A 16,780-nucleotide genomic window follows, 5' to 3' on the forward strand; every position below is an offset into this window, starting at 1 on the left:
CTCTTATCTCTCAAAAGATATGACCAATTAAGGTTAAAGTTTTTGTGACGGACGGACAGACGAATAAGAGTTTATTTCCCCTCGCTTTCACGAAAGCGGGGAACAAAATAAGGCAAGAGTTTGAGGAACCTTTCTTTTCTCTATCACAACGCTACTGAGAAGAGCTGATTTGCTTCTTTTTTGGAACGTCGAGAATATAACCTCAGCGATTTTTTAAATTATCATTCGTCAGCTTTGCTTTCTTTAGTTTCACGTTTCTAAGTGCCAATAAATACGAAGTTAATTAACGTGCATTTCTTGACCAAAATGACCCCTCTCGATGAATTTTGTCATATATGTCTTTTTTGGGACCATGAACTTCAAATTTTTTCCCCTTTGCTCATTGATGTTATATGTCAAAATTGGTTCAGAGAAGTTGAAAATGTTCAAAAGTTAACGAACGACGCGCGATAACGACCGAAATCAAATAGTAATAAGTCACCAGAGAAACTCGGGTGACCTAATAAAATTTGTACTTAACCAGATGTCTCTGTCGAGACTGTAGCTCTACTGGTTTGTACTTTTGATACAGAAAGAGAAAAGAAACAGTTGGGACTTAAAACTTTACAAAAGCAATAAACAGAATAATGATCCTTGATTAAGTTTCCTTTTGAGGCAAGATTGCAATAAGACTACAACTGTAGGAGTAGCTTTTAATAAAATTTTACAGAATTTTACATTTAAATTACTATGGCAGCATAAATCATCAAAATCAAAAACACAAAACTGATAATTATACATCTCAGTATAGTCTGCTTGCATGCCAAATTTTATTATAATCAGACTCGTACTGTATTTGGAGTAGCATTTTGAAAGTATTTCACAGAAATTTCTATTTTTAGTAACCACGGCACCACTATTCATCAAAATCAAAAACCGATACACAGAATTATGTATCCTAGTGTAGTCTACTTGTGTGTCAAGTTATATATAATTGTACGTAGGACTAATATTACATAAGAAATGTTAAAAAAAACATGCCTTCAAAGGATTTTCTTTCAACTCCTAGTCTTTTTTAAGTGCGCTGTGACCGATTTCTACAAAGAAATCGACCACGTGAAAAGCTTTATTATTAACCTATGTTGAGAAATCGACAGTACAAAAATAACATTTTTTTTTAACATGGAATAAACTTTTTTTTTCATTCACGGTTATTAAATACTCCAAACTGAAAAGCAGGCATCTTGCCATGTATTGCTGACCAGTACACCAGTGGGACTGGTGCCTGGATGTGTACGAATATATATATCGTCGTTTTCATACAAGGACAAAACTGCTATTCCTGTCGTGCTATGGGAAGCACCATTCCCAGTGTTTGAAGGATCAGTGCGCCCTCTTTGTTCCCCGTTCACAATTAGCTCCATGGGAATGTTGCCGACAACTGGTGTGACCCAAGTTAGAACATAATATCCAGTTCTGGGTATTCTGTAGGTGCCAGAGTTTCTAGCATATCTACTGTGTGTGTCTGTGATGACTCTATCAAAGACGATGGTTTGCTTTCTTCCCAGATAATTGACATCATGTGAAATGCAGGAATGGAAGGCAACCGTGACTGTTGAACTTCTCATTCGACGTTTATCTAAAATAGCATTTTTAAAAATTTATTATACATCATGTTCTTTAACACTTCTGCTTTAGAACAGGATCTCTCTTTAAAAAAAACCTTAGCCGTTTTGACTTCTGTCTGTAAATAAACTATAATATATTGCATTTTTTATCAAATCCAAATCATGTGAGATGCATGGCTTGTCAGATAATAATGTCAGTTTGTCAGATAAGGCTATTCCAAGTTTTAGCTACTCCTACAGTTTTGGTCTGATTTCAATATAACTTGACACACAAGTAGACTACACATAATTCAGTATTTTGGTTTGTGATTTCGATGAACGGTGTTGCCGTGGTTACTAAAAATAGAAATTACTGTGAAATACTTTCAAAATGATTTTCCTCCTACAGTTTTTGTCTGATTTTAATATAACTTGGCACACAAGTAGACTACACTAAGACTATACTAAGATACATAATTTTGTTGGCTGATTGTATTCGGCGCGTCGGCGCACCCGCGCAACAGATTTTGTTTATAAAATTTATCGCTTATACAGCATCGGGCTCGATATCCTCTACTAATCAAAGTACTGAAAGTACTGATATGTGTTGATTTTAATGACGATTGGAATGAAATTTAATGTTTCACACTTTGTTCACAACTTTTTCAAGTTATGTTCATTTATGCTCCATAAGAAAGTTTGTTAAACTTAAACAAGAGGCCCACGGGCCTTATAGGTCACCTGAGTATTGTGTGACAACTTTCAAACAAGTAAATTTGGTTCGTGTTTTAAACCAGAGACCATGAAATTCACAATTCACAATTTTAAAAAGAGGCACCATTGCTTATATCATAATTATAAATTTAGCATGCTTACTCTGTTTACTTAATACCCAGAGATATATCACAGTAACAAAGAGAAAATGCAATTCCACTTTATAACCAGTTTTGCACCTCACCCCAAAGGAACCACAGACCCATGGGCCACATATTTCAAAAATTTGCAAATTTTTACCATAAAATTGTTGATTAATACCAAAGAACAGATTTCAAAGCATTAATTTATTTTCAGACTATGTAACTCCACCGCCCCCCCCCTTCCCTAACCAAGGGGGGGGGGGCATAAAAAATAACCATTTTGCTAGATGCACCTTTCTTTATCATAAATATATATACTTGGATCATTGGCAAAAAACCAGGAGCAAAGGAAAAGATTTTCGAAGAATTAATGTATTTTCACTATATAATCAATAGAGCCCCTCCCTAACACCAGAACCCCTGACCCTGGGGCCATAAAATTCACAATTTTGGAAGAGGCACTCTTGCTCATCATAACTATGTGCTTAGTAAGTTTATTCAATACCCAGAGAAGAAGATTTTCAAAAAAATAAATGCATTTTCACTATATAATCTATATAGCCCCGCCCTAGCACTAGAACCCCTGACCCTGGGGCCATGAATTTCACAATTTTGGTAGAGGACTCAATGCTCATTACATTAATGCCAACAGTTTGCCTGCTTGATGTCCAGGAGTAAAGAAGATTTTTAAAGATTGCAATAATTTTAGTGGTTTTGGCCCCACCCCTCAGGCCCTCAGGCCCCAGGGGTCGGGGACCATAAAATTCACAATTTACGTTTCCCTTCACCCATAGATGTTGTATACCAAATTTGGTTGAAATTGGTTAAGTGGTTTCAGAGAAGAAGCTGAAAATGTTCAAATGTTAACACACTACGCACGACGACAGACGAAAACGGATAGCAATAGGTCACCTGAGTTACTCAGGTGACCTAATAAAAAAGAAAATGACGCGATTATACACAGTCAAAAAGGTAATGTTTGTTTTGATCTCACCATAACCTTAGAATGATGTGCCAAAAAGTGTAAAGACTTTTTCTTTGTTCAATTTTTTCAATAAATTAATAAGGTATTTTTCTGACCAAAAGTTTGTTTTAAAGGGCTATTAATAGCAAAGACAATTCTGTAACTAAAGTTTCGTCCCATCCTCAGACCTCTAATAAATCAAGTAAATTCATAGTAGTACTATTATAAAACGTAACAAGGAATATTTTTTTGAAACACTGATACTAATGATAGCAGCTTATAGCCAAGAAAATCAAGTCTTTAAAAAGGAGTATAAACTCTAGAGTCTAGGGTCATAACGTAATACTGGTAAATTTTAATTTGTTACGGCGTCGGGAGCAAATTGAAAGGGGGGGGGGGGGTAAGTAAAATAAAAATTCGAACCTGAAAAATCTTAACAAGCAAAAAAAAAAAAGGGGGGGGGGGGAATGTATCTTTTGTCAAAACATTAAAATCCAATTTCATAGGGGGAGGGAGGATCGAACTTCTTTCAATACCAATTTTTGTTCTTTGAAACACTACCACTTACCATTCTTCAACTACACTGCAACGTGTCTGTTGAAAGTGGGGGCTAAACCTACGTCCGAATGTTTAATAGGATGTCTATCTGTGTAAGCCCCCTCCCCCGGTTCCCAGGAATATGTGATAAACATAAAATAAATTTATAAAAAACAAAGCACTCAATATTTTTAAATCCTATAGTTAAAATTTGGAGAGATATATAGACGAGATCGAGAGAGATCGAAAGTAGGCCAATTTATTGTGGTAAGGCATGCATGGATCAAAGGGGATCCGGATCCCTGGAAAATTCAAATGTATTTAAACTGACATAGTAAAATTACTAAAGCTATGCCTCGGACCTCTTCCCCTTGCGGTTTTATCCACCACCTCCTAGGAAATTTTTTTCTGGCTCCACCTAACAAAGAAATACAATCGGGCTCGGGCTGTCGACTTGAATATAAGCGATGACGCTTAAATTATAAAGAAAATCGCTGTCATTTGAGTGTTTTAATGCAGGGAGAAATACTTTTGTGATATTGGGATGAGATGGACGCGCTAGCACGCCGACGCGCCGAATACAATTAGCCATTTTGTTTATTGGTTTCATAGGTGAAAATACCAGGTTTTTAGTTCTACTAGTCAGAGACCAGAAGAGCTTATGAGATAGTAATGCGTCCGTCCGTCTGTCTGTCTGTCTGTAAACAATTTTTCAAAATCCTACTCTTCCTACAGTTTTGGTCCGATTTCAATATAACTTGGCACACAAGTAGACTACATAAGTCTGTGTATCAGACTTTTATTTCGATGAACGGTGTTGCCGTGGTTACAAAAAATAGAAATACATTCAAAATGATTTTCCTCCTACAGTTTTGGTTTGATTTCAATATAACTTCGCACACAAATAGACTACTCAAAGATACATAATTCCGTATATTACTAGTTACTTTTGATTTCAATGAACGGTGTTGCCATGTAACTTAAAATAGAACTTTCTTTGAAATACTTTAAAAATGTGACTCCTACAGATTTGGTCTGATTTTAATATAACTTGATACAGAGGTAGACTATTCTTTGATACATAATACTATGTATCGGTTTTTGATTTCCATGAATGTTTGTTTCGGATTCATGTTTCATTCATTAATTCATTATTTGCTTTTTGTGTACCATGTGACCTTTATGTGTAGTGTTGTGTATGACGTCACGTATGATGTGTTCTTAATAAATGATTGAGTTGATCACACGTGTTTCCGATGGCTCGTCTGAACATGGTGTCAGAAGCGGGATTCCAGTAATTTTTCCTGTATATTTAGCGGACGGATTAAGCTGATAGCTTCAGTAACCCTACAGAGTGTCTCGACTGGAAAGAACGATTTTCCCGCTTAAGAATGGCCTCGAAGTTGAACAAAGATGACCCGGAGGTCCAGATCAGCGCACTTATCTACGCAATGGGTTAGGAGGCAGAGCACATTTTTAAGTCACTGCAGTTCGAAGATGAAGATGATGAGAAGTTTGCGAAAGTCTTCAAGAAATTTGACGAATATTTCATTCCAAAGAGAAATATTATCCATGAACGAGCCAGATTTTATCAGCGCGCACAACAACCCGGTGAGTCTATAGAAACTTTCGTAAGAAATCTCCACGAAATTTCTGAGTATTGTGACTTTGCTGGAAAAAAAGGAGCAAATTAGAGATCGATTAGTGATTGGAATTTCTGACAAAGAACTCTCAGAGAAACTACAGCTCAGATCAGACCTGACACTCGAGAAAGCAGTAGAAATCGCGCGGCAATCGGAAATGGTTAAATCACAGATCAAGGACCAGAGTGTGTCAGCTACAAATGTGGAAGCAGTCCGTAAGCATAGTGCTATGAGTCAAAGTCAGCGGAATTTTAACACCGGCCGAGGCAGAGGTCGAGGACACAGACACTCAGGTGGGCATGGCAGAGGTAACCATTACGGAACAGGACAAGGTCAAGGCAAGTGTAACAAGTGTAATTTACGACATGCAAGGGATCATTGTTTCGCTAAGGGAAAACAGTGCAGACGGTGTCACAAATATGATCACTTTGCTGTGTTTTATAACCAGAATAGCATAGCGGAAATAGAACATCCAGAACCTGGAGGATATTGTATGAGGAATCAGGATTCGTTGGTTCGATCACTACTTGTTATGACGATGAAGCAGCATGGAAGGTGAACCTGAAAGTCTGTGGGAAAACTATACCGTTCAAGATCGATTCAGGAGCAGATACCTCAGTCATGGGTGAATCAACTTACCGTGAGCTTCAGTACCCACCGAAACTGAAATCAGCCAACACTGCTTTGTTTGGGCCTGGAGGAAGAATTGACTGTCTTGGGAGTTTTCACAGCTGAGACTAACTTTAAGGACCAAAACTTTGCGTTTCCAATTCATGTTATTAGAGGAACGAGCAACCTTTTAGGATGATCAGCTGCAAGCAAGTTTGGACTTATAAAGAAAGTTGACAGTGTTGAATCAAATTTCGGACTAGTGAAATGTGAGCCTGTAAAGATAACTCTTAGAAATGATGCTAAGCTGTACTGTTTAACAACTGCCTGTCGTATCGCATTTCCCTTGATGTCAAAGGTAGAAGCGGATTTGAACAGACCCGAGAAAGAGGGCATCATCGAAAAGATGGAGAGGCCAACGGACTTTTGTGCGCCTGTGGAGCCAGTGCTGAAAAAGAACGGCAATGTAAGGATTTGTGTGGATCTAAAGAAACTTGATGAAGCCGTGAAAAGAGAACATTATATGCTTCCAAATCTCAATGATATTTCACCAAGACTAGCAGGATCAACATTGTTTTCGAAACTCGATACATCAAGCGGGTTTTACCAAAAACCCCTACACCCTGATAGCTGTGAATTTACAACGTTCATAACACCTATGGGACGTTATTGCTTTAGACGAGTACCATTCGGAATTACATCGGCTGCAGAAATCTTTCAGTGTAAGATGACAGAATTACTAAATGGAATCGAGTTTCAGCTTAGCATCATGCGAGTTTTCCCGTGAATCAGAATATCATCAATGATAACCTCCACAAGTAAGTTTCACCTTATCGTTCCAGACACACTCTCAAGAAGTCCATTAGGAAAACCAAATGAGGGCGATACTCTTGCTGAGGAAGTCGAATGCTATGTTGACTTTGTAGAGAATACAAGACCATTGACAGACAAACTACTAGAGCAGATGTAGCTACAGAGGGAGACAGCATCCTTCAAGAGGCAATCAACCATACACGACATGGATGGCCGAATCACATGAATTCGATTTACAGAAAGGAGGTACGAGACTACTTTGTTACACGCAGTGAACTGTCAGTGTCGAGAGGACTACTTTTGTACAGAAATCGCATCGTAATACCAGAGACTCAGAAATGAAGTTCTAAGGAGCATACATGACGGACACCTTGGACTTACTAAGTGCAGGGCAAGAGCTTAGGATTCCGTTTGGTGGCCTGGTATTACTCAGGACATTCGCAACCTTATTAACACTTATGAATTTTGCCAAACTCACCGACCAGGGCAACTGAAAGAACCATTGAAGTATACCCCGTTGCCAAGTCAACCATGGCAGAAGGTTGGTGCAGACTTGTGTGAATTAGATGGAAAACACTTCTTAGTCGTCATAGACTATTTCTCCAGATTCATAGAGATAGCCTTCCTACAATCTATAACCAGTGCGCAAGTTATTGGGAAAATGAAAAACATGTTTGCACGATGGGGAATACCAGAGGAGCTCGTATCTGATCTGGTACACAGTTTACTTCAGAAGCTTTCCACGAATTTGCAATAAATTACAAATTCCGACAGACCTTTTCGAGTCCTCATTATCCACAATCTAATGGGGAGACAGAAAGCGTCGTAAAGATTTCAAAGAGAATTCTTCGCCAGGATGATATTTTTAAGGCATTACTATCATACCACAATACACCAATTGAAGCGACAGGTCAAAGCCCAGCTGAACTCATGATGGGACGAAAACTACGCACAACTGTTCCTACGCTACCAGAAAGGCTAGACCCAGAGTGGATGGACCTTGATGATGTGTATCTTCGTGATCAAAGATACAAGGAGCGTTATAAATCCGGTTACGACCGACGTCATAATGTGCGTCCATTGGCGGAACCTAAGCCAGGAGATTCAGTCAGAATCAAGACGGACAAGGACAAACTATAGCTTACTCAAGGAACCGTTCAGGAGAGAGATCTAAAAACGCGATCGTACGTCGAAGAGACGCCCAGAGGTTCGTACCGCAGGAACCGTCGACATCTTCAGAAGACCGACAAACTTTCGTTCTCTGATTATAGCAAACCTGTAATTCCTGCTGAAACGTTCATCCCAGATGCCGACCAAATGCCACCAGTTGTTCTTAAGGAATTGCAATCGCCACAACTGGAGCCTAAAATCGCGAGCGTCATTCCTAAAATTCCACAGTCTCCAATAACAGGAGTGGTGCAAACACGCAGCGGACGCGTCGTCCAACGTCCAAAGAACCTTGTTGATTACATTGAATGACATTTGATTAATGACAAATACCTTCTTCAGAAAGTTTGAATGTTCTAAGTTTGAGTACTAGTAACTGACTGTGTATTTATAGAGTAGTAGAATTGTTTGTATTCAATGTATAAAATAAGTACTTTTTAAATAATTCAGATAATGCATGTTCTAGTCTAAAGATAATTTTGTTTAAAGTTCATTGTATTTACTTAGGTGGGAGGGAAAGATGTTTCGGATTCATGTTTCATTCATTAATTCATTATCAGCTGTTTGTGTACCATGTGACCTTTATGTGTAGTGTTGTGTATTACGTCACGTATTGTGTGTTCTTAATAAATGATTGAGTTGATCACATGTGTTTCCGATGGCTCGTCTGAACAGTGAACATTGTTGCCGTGGTTACTAAAAATTTCTTTGAAATACTTTCAAAATGCTTTTCCTCCTACAGTTTTGGTCTGATCTTAATACCGCGTAAGTAGAATTTTTAGCAAGGATTTAAATTTTGCATTATTAGCGATTATGTTAAAATAGCTAAAATTGAATATCGCTAAATTTTATTTGCATTTTATCTGTAATAGCTTCTTTAGTGAGCATTTTATAATCGATTAAATTACTTATCGCTAAAAATAAAATACCAATTTTTATTGAGAAATCGCTAAATTTGCGTTTCGCTAAAATTTATACTTATACTGTACTTTGTCTACGCTAAGAAACATAATTCTATATATCGGTTTTTGATTTCGATGAACGATGTCGCCGTGCACGTGGTTACTAAAAATAGAAATTTTTGTAGAATACTTTCAAAATACTACTCCAGTTTTCGTCTGATTATAATATAATGTTGCATACAAGTAGACTATACTGAGAAACATAATTAATCATATTGGGTTGTTTTTTTTTTAGTATTTTGATCTTTTTTATAATACTTTATTTTTGAAGAAAAATTTCATACATACAAAAGAACAGAAAAATAAACACACAAACACACCCTCATAAACCACATGCACTCTGTGCACCTTCCCCAAAATACCAGCTGTTCATAATTACACCTAAAATGATAATTGGAATTTTTTTAAGCATGACAAATCAAACATTGCCCAGTTACTATACATTTTAGTTCTATAGTTTGAGAAAAAAAGACCTTTGTTCATCTAGAATTTCAGACTGGTCTACAATATGATTACCATTGGAGTTTATTAATTCAGATATTGTTTTAATTACATAATTTTTCTAATTTACAAAAATATTCGGAATTTTTCCCCGCATTTCATAACACGTAGCTTTTGAGTGTAACAATAATCCCTCTATACAGTTCCACCTAGAATTTTGTAAAGTTTTTTTTTCTTCGTGTCAAAATGTCTTCTGCTTTTCCCGAAATACTGACGTTTGAATCCCTTTCAAATCTGAAATTTCATTTTCTAATTTTTTCCTTTCTTATTTTTTTTTGGGCCTTATTACCGTCTTCCCTGGAAGGATATGGAGATAACGAACAATATTTCAATTTCAAAGACCATAAAACAATATAAAACAAGAGCAGAGCAAACACGGACCTCCGAAACATCAGAGGTGGGATCAGGTGCTATAGAGGAGTGAACATCCCTTGATGACCGGTCACAACCGCCGTGTGCTCATTGTCATGATCGTGAGATAACGGAAAAATCCGTCGTTAATTCAGTGTATAAATAATTGAATAATAATATTTATTTATATAGTTGAAGTTTTTTGCAGTCTTCGGACTATGCACTTCCACTCTTTTGTGTTTGGTAGAAATTGCATGATGAGAAAATCTTCAATTATTTCAATGGTTGAAATGCTGTTCAAGGCAAGGGAAATTACCTTCTAATAATCTAATTTTCGTACAACTTTACAATTTTGCAAGATTATCAATCTTTAAAAAATGACAAAACGAACAACAAAATCAGCAGTAGTTTTAAATTCTAAATAACATATTTTTTATAGCAATAACTAAAAAGGTTTCTTTAATTTCATTATAAATAAAATTTGTTTTTTTATTGCTTGCAGGCTTGACAATTTGTTATTATTCTTTTCCCCTTTCTTGTTTGAAGAAGGTACCGGATCAGCCGAGGTTTGTCGAAAGATTTTGGCCAGTTTACGGAGATGACCGAGCGACAACCGTGATACGGCTAATGCCAGTAAAAAGCTAATGTAGAAATACAAAATCAATAAATCCAATAGAATAATACGGTGTGATAGGTAAAGATCAATTACTGCTTAAGTTTGTTGCTAAAGACGGTAATATAAGCTTTTTTAAAAAGCTCTACTTGTAGAAGAATATTCTATTGTCAAGGATCTGATTTTCCTATTTTCTTTTGATGAATGTTGTTGCCATGGTAGCTAAAATTGAAAATATTGTAAAATTTTTATTAAAAGCAATATGTACTCCTACAATTGTAGTCTTATTAATACTGCAATATATATATACTTATGCATAAATAACTTTTGCAAATAAACGCCGAAACGGGTGCACAAGAGTTCTTACTTACATGTAGTCCTCTAATACTACACTACATACAAGATGATGTCCGTAAACTATATTTAGATTTCACTCGGAAAGTAGGTATCGTCAAGGCCGTAACTACCATTGAGGCAAGTGAGGCAAATGCCTCACTAATTTTTTTGAGTTTTCTGAAAAGTTTTACCTTGGAACTCATGAGTTATGTGTGTCTTAGTGCTAAATTAATTTTTCAACTTTTGTTGAAATCTCTCATCTCACAAGGTGCCTCATTTTCAATTAGAACACATGTAATTTATTATACAAAATGTTTGTTTGTTATTGTTTGATTGTGTAACACCCCTTCTAAGAATTTCTCATTCATATTGAGACACCACTTCTTACTGTTTGAGGGCTGCAAGTTTTAAATCCTGTAGTGGGCTTTTAGGGTCACTGAAGATGATTGAACACTGAGAGATCTTTTTTGTGCCATTACTTACTGAGACATAGGAGAAGAACCGGTCTCTACATCACGCAGTGGGATTCAAACCCGCGATGTAAGGATCAACTCCTTAGTCTGCAATTGTGGAGCATACGCTCTAACCACTGCGCCATGCGGGCGACAATTCATACCGTTAAAACTTCCTAAGATTTATTAAATCCTTTATTTTCTAATACCCAGGTTTCATGATCCCCCTCCCCCTGGAAACCCCCACCACTGGACATCAAGTGCCGTCTGGGACTAGGAATGCCCAGGACCCTTGCCTCACAAAAAATTTGAGCCTAGTTACGGCCTTGATCGTACATAAGATTAAAAGTCTACTTCAATTTTCTGAAAACAGCCATGAAATAGCATCAACGTAAGTATGGTGGCGTTTCCGGTTGGCGGATCTAAGCTACTGGCAATTTTTATGAAACTGGCAACAAACAATCGATTATTTATTTCATAACATGTCATCACTGCATTATTCAATCAAAACTTGATTTAAATAAATTAAAAGAAATAAGTTGTGGTATCCGATTAAAAAGCGAAAAATGCAAATAATTTTTGTCAATCTCTGATCTACATATTGACGTAAGTTTCTAGAACATCATGAAATGTTTAAAATTATCCCCTTTTACTACTTGTTTTAATACAAAAATAATTGTAAATAACGTTATTAACGGTTTATTTGATTAAATACTTTTACAACAAATGATGTTATATAAATTTAAATACAATAAAAACTATTATAGTTTTTATACTATATAAAAAGAGCAAAGTATGCTTGAAAATTATCAGAAACATATTGTTGCCGGGAAAGCCACTAATACACATGTATTTATTAATACAAGGATTATAAAAATAGACAAATGACAATTCCATTTAATATGACAGGAATACCTTAGTTGAAAACATAATATTACGACAGCAAGGAATGTCAAAAGTTAATGACAAAAGAAAATTTTATAAGGAAATACAGTGTATATATGGAAAGACTATAATTTATAGCGAGATTCGCGAAGCGACCTCAATAGACGAACGTGTAAGAACAGAGGAAATTCGGAATGACATCTGCAAATTTCTCTGTGAAACATTTCCAGAATTCCTTTACTACCCAATGTCCTTTGCGCGAATAAATCAATAAATAATAGCGTAAAGCATAAAAGGCTTTCAGTTTGTAGAAATCATTCAAAGAAACATAAAATAACTCTGCAATGTTTTTCGACCAATAGTGCACTATGCAATTTGTACATTGTAATTAATTTGCTAACAATAAAAGAGAAAACTTACGAATAAGGTATTGTTCAAATACAATTAAAGCTGTAAAGTGCTGTGCTTCAATAAAGACATTTCAGTTTTTTTTTCTTCTTAAAAAAGTCTTTTGTATCAGTTACTAGGCCTATTCACTAGGCGCCGGGGGGGGGGGGGGGGGGCATAAGCTAATTTGTACACGAGTATTTGGGTTTTCCTTTATGATTATGTACATGTATGTACCTTATTGATATGTAAAAAGCCTTTTACTTGTCAATAAGGGTACATGTATAATTATAAACCAAGACCCAAATATACGTGGCTTGTGAACTTTGACACCCCTCCCCAACCCCCCAAAATCAGTATATTTGTAAATTGTATATATTCGCTGCTTTAATCCTTCATGAAAATGGAAAAAGAAATCTGAATTGCAATATCCATAACACTGTACATGTACATGCATGAGGGTGCTAACAATAAAAGAGAAAACTTACGAATAAGGTATTGTTCAAATACAATTAAAGCTGTAAAGTGCTGTGCTTCAATAAAGACATTTCAGTTTTTTTTTCTTCTTAAAAAAGTCTTTTGTATCAGTTACTAGGCCTATTCACTAGGCGCCGGGGGGGGGGGGGGGGCATAAGCTAATTTGTACACGAGTATTTGGGTTTTCCTTTATGATTATGTACATGTATGTACCTTATTGATATGTAAAAAGCCTTTTACTTGTCAATAAGGGTACATGTATAATTATAAACCAAGACCCAAATATACGTGGCTTGTGAACTTTGACACCCCTCCCCAACCCCCCAAAATCAGTATATTTGTAAATTGTATATATTCGCTGCTTTAATCCTTCATGAAAATGGAAAAAGAAATCTGAATTGCAATATCCATAACACTGTACATGTACATGCATGAGGTTTCACATAAACGTCAATTAAAGAAAGTTTTCACAAAAAGTGGGTGGGGATGATGACGTACATCTACTTCATGCGGGATTTTTAACTAAGTATTTCTTCCCTCTATAAGTCAGTAGTCTTTCAGTAAAATCTACAATTTACAACTACAATATTTTTTAATTTTCTGTTGTAAGGGTAACTATAAATAAATTAAATTCCCCGCACTTGCGCGGGTGTTTATCTAGTTGCCACAAAAGATACTTAATCAAGGATCATTATTATTTTTAATTGCTGAATTAAAGTTTCAGGTCTCAGTTGCTACTTTTCTCTTCCTTTGTTATAAGTATAAACCAGAGGAGCCACAGTTTTTTTTTTATATGTTTAGCTTTTGCGGACAGATTGGTCTTGAGGTTATGAAATTAAATACAAACACAAATTTAAATCAACAAAATACAAATCTTTGAAACACAATTTACTCTTCTGGAATCCGCTTTGTTTAAAAAGAGTTAGTACTATTTGTTTGTATCAATAAAGTAGGAGTTCACTTAAGTTACAATGTGATTATTTGATTGATTGTATATTGTTTAACGTCCCTCTAGAAATTTTTTCACTAATATGGAGACGCCACCACTTGAGAAATTCTATAAATGTCCTTAACATTTTCCCATACGAAAATGTGTAGTTGACCGTCAACTAGCCGTCAACTGATAATGCGAAAACAGTTGACCACTCGGAGTTGAATGCTTTTCTGAAAAGCGATCAACTGATTTGCATAAAACGGCCAGGTGACCGTTAGTTGAATGCTACAGTGTAATACTTTGAAATTTCATGCAAAACAAGAGTTGACCACTAGTTGAACACTCCGACTTGTTAGAAAATTTCTCCCACGCTACATTTATGTTGGGTTCAAAATTACATTATCATAGATCGGGTTTGTTTTACCATAATTACAACAACCAAGATTTGAATCAGTACATGTGTGTTTTCTGTAGAAGGTGGGAATTTTGATTTGAAACATTATTGTCTTCGTGATGATTCAGCTTGTGAAATATATCTCATGTACTATTGTAAGTATATAAACCGAAAGATTTGTTTTACTTAGCTTGTTATTTTTAAACAGATAATAGGGATACAAAACACTGTAGCCAGTATAGGTCCCTATTTTTGTGTACTTTAATAAATATTGAAAGAATTCTGAAAACTTGTCATGCGTCAAGTGATTTGTTGTGTTTCTGTTGGTAAAAATATACCATTGCTTTAGACTAATTCTTTTCTGCACAAAAAATGAAGAAGGCATGTAACAACTTATGAGAGTGTGTCAGCTCAATTCATTTATATTAAATGCATTTAGATTTACAAGTACATTTGTATCAATTTAGAAACTCCATTGTTTTGACTTTTGATATTTTCAAGAACACTGCTTTTCTAATTAAGATTTCAAATCTCCCACCATTTTTCAAATATATTTAATGAATGCAACCTACGTGCACTGTCTAATGGAGTATTCAACTAGCGGTCAACTGCAAAGGAAATAGTGGAGTATTCAACTAGCGGTCAACCGTTAAAGAAATAGAGGAGTATTCAACTAGCGGTCAACTGCAAAGGAAATAGAGGAGTATTCAACTAGCGGTCAACTGCAAAGAAAATAGAGGAGTATTCAACTAGCGGTCAACTACAAAGAAAATAGAGGAGTATTCAACAGTGGTCCACTCTATGCTAATGAGTTGATCGCTCCCTCATTTGCATGGCAAAAATTCAACTAATGGTCAATTGACGGTCAGTTGACCGTCAACTAGTAGTCAACTGAATACTCCGATTGAATTCTAATAGTATTTTTTCATATGGGTTGTGTTTTCCCTATTAGTTTGCGTGCTTTTTTCGAATAGAAAGAAGGGTTTTCCATTTTGGATGGACGCTAAGCAAAAAAAAAAAAAAAAAAAAAAGAAAAAACTTGAAATGGCCTAATCAGTCAAATGTCAAAGATCTATTAGAAAATTCTGTGCTTTGCTGAATAATTATGTTAAATTCTTAATAGATACATGTAATTATGGTTACTTGATAGAAAAATATGTCAACTTGAAGGACGACACTCACTGAAACTGTTAATCATGTGATATGTTTACCTATTGACTCTAATTCTTTACAAACGTCTCTGAGGTTCCTTTGTAGTGCATCGAGCTCTGTAAGCAGATACATTAAAAGTTTTTTTTACTTCCTTCCACATCAAATCTGATTGCATGTTATGCCAAGACAGATTTGTTTCTATTTTTAAAAACATTTTTCCACCATTTTTTCTTACAGTGAAAGCTGCTGTTGAATTAAATTGATTCAAAGATTTGTTTCTTTTTACCTTTATTTTTTCTACTGTTTTCCTTTTCTAACAATGAAAGCTGCTGTTGAAGAGCACTCAGTTGTTGTTTGGTCTCTTCTGACTGATTCTGGATAATGTCTTTCATCGAAGCCATTTCTTCTTGCAGGTCACTGATAGAACCATTTGACATGCAAGCTACATGTTGCAGTCCAAACATAGAAAATATTAACAACCATATACTCTTCATGACGACTTGCAGTAAAATAAAGATTCTTATCTGCGTAGACTTTGATTCTTCGTCGTTCACAGTACGAGTCATGTCCTCTGATTTATATATCAACCAAGGAATCTACGGAGGATATTATGCATATCCTCATTCCATCAACAACATTTATATTCAGTGAAAAAGTGTTCCGATCTCCGTTGTGGAACCTGTCATTACATGAAAACTAGAAGTACCTTTAATTTCGGGAATAAAAACGTAATTTATTGTATTACATGAAACTGGAACCACACTACATACACGTGCCCGTAAACACAAACAGCATATTATCCAGCCTGAATGCAGAAAAATAAATGTAAGCGGACATCTTGGTATTTGTGGCCGGGGACAATTTTCAGTCTTTCCGTTTAATAACACTTTATACAGACAATCTAGTTCAAAGACGAGAATAGGAGAAATACTTTATAAAAGTGTTAAAACCAACACTAAGTAGATCCTCTACACATTTTTATATATTTCCCATACGAAAATGTGTAGTTGACCGTCAACTAGCCGTCAACTAACCGTCAACTAGTCGTCAACTGATAATGCGAAAACAGTTGACCACTCGGAGTTGAATGCTTTTCTGAAAAGCGATCAACTGATTTGCATAAAACGGCCAGTTGACCATTAGTTGAATGCTAATACTTT

The 16,780-nt window shown here is 35.8% G+C and overlaps 1 protein-coding gene across 1 annotated transcript; it reads right to left on the reverse strand.

Annotated features, from left to right (window-relative positions):
- Positions 1-666: 666 nt before the first annotated feature.
- LOC134250118 (uncharacterized) lies at positions 667-16,139 on the reverse strand. The gene is made up of 3 exons (XM_062732467.1): positions 15,907-16,139; positions 15,680-15,736; positions 667-1,618 (listed from the first exon to the last, which is right to left on the reverse strand). The coding sequence occupies exons 1-3, from the start codon at positions 16,112-16,114 to the stop codon at positions 1,194-1,196; spliced, it is 690 nt and encodes a 229-aa protein (XP_062588451.1). The 5' UTR covers positions 16,115-16,139; the 3' UTR covers positions 667-1,193.
- Between the last annotated feature and the right edge of the window lie 641 nt (positions 16,140-16,780).

Source organism: Saccostrea cucullata, unplaced genomic scaffold (genome assembly GCF_032062105.1).
Source record: "Saccostrea cucullata isolate Sc308-1 unplaced genomic scaffold, CSIRO_AGI_Scuc_v1 ctg1204, whole genome shotgun sequence".
NCBI lineage: Eukaryota > Metazoa > Mollusca > Bivalvia > Ostreida > Ostreidae > Saccostrea > Saccostrea cuccullata.

Coding starts and splice junctions, on each gene's coding strand:
- LOC134250118 (XM_062732467.1), bottom strand. CDS start 16,114: ATGAAGAGTATATGGTTGTTAATATTTTCTATGTTTGGACTGCAACAT. Junction 15,737..15,906: donor AAACAGTAGAAAAAATAAAG/GTAAAAAGAAAC, acceptor ATCTGCTTACAG/AGCTCGATGCACTACAAAGG. Junction 1,619..15,679: donor TAAAGAATTAGAGTCAATAG/GTAAACATATCA, acceptor ATGCTATTTTAG/ATAAACGTCGAATGAGAAGT.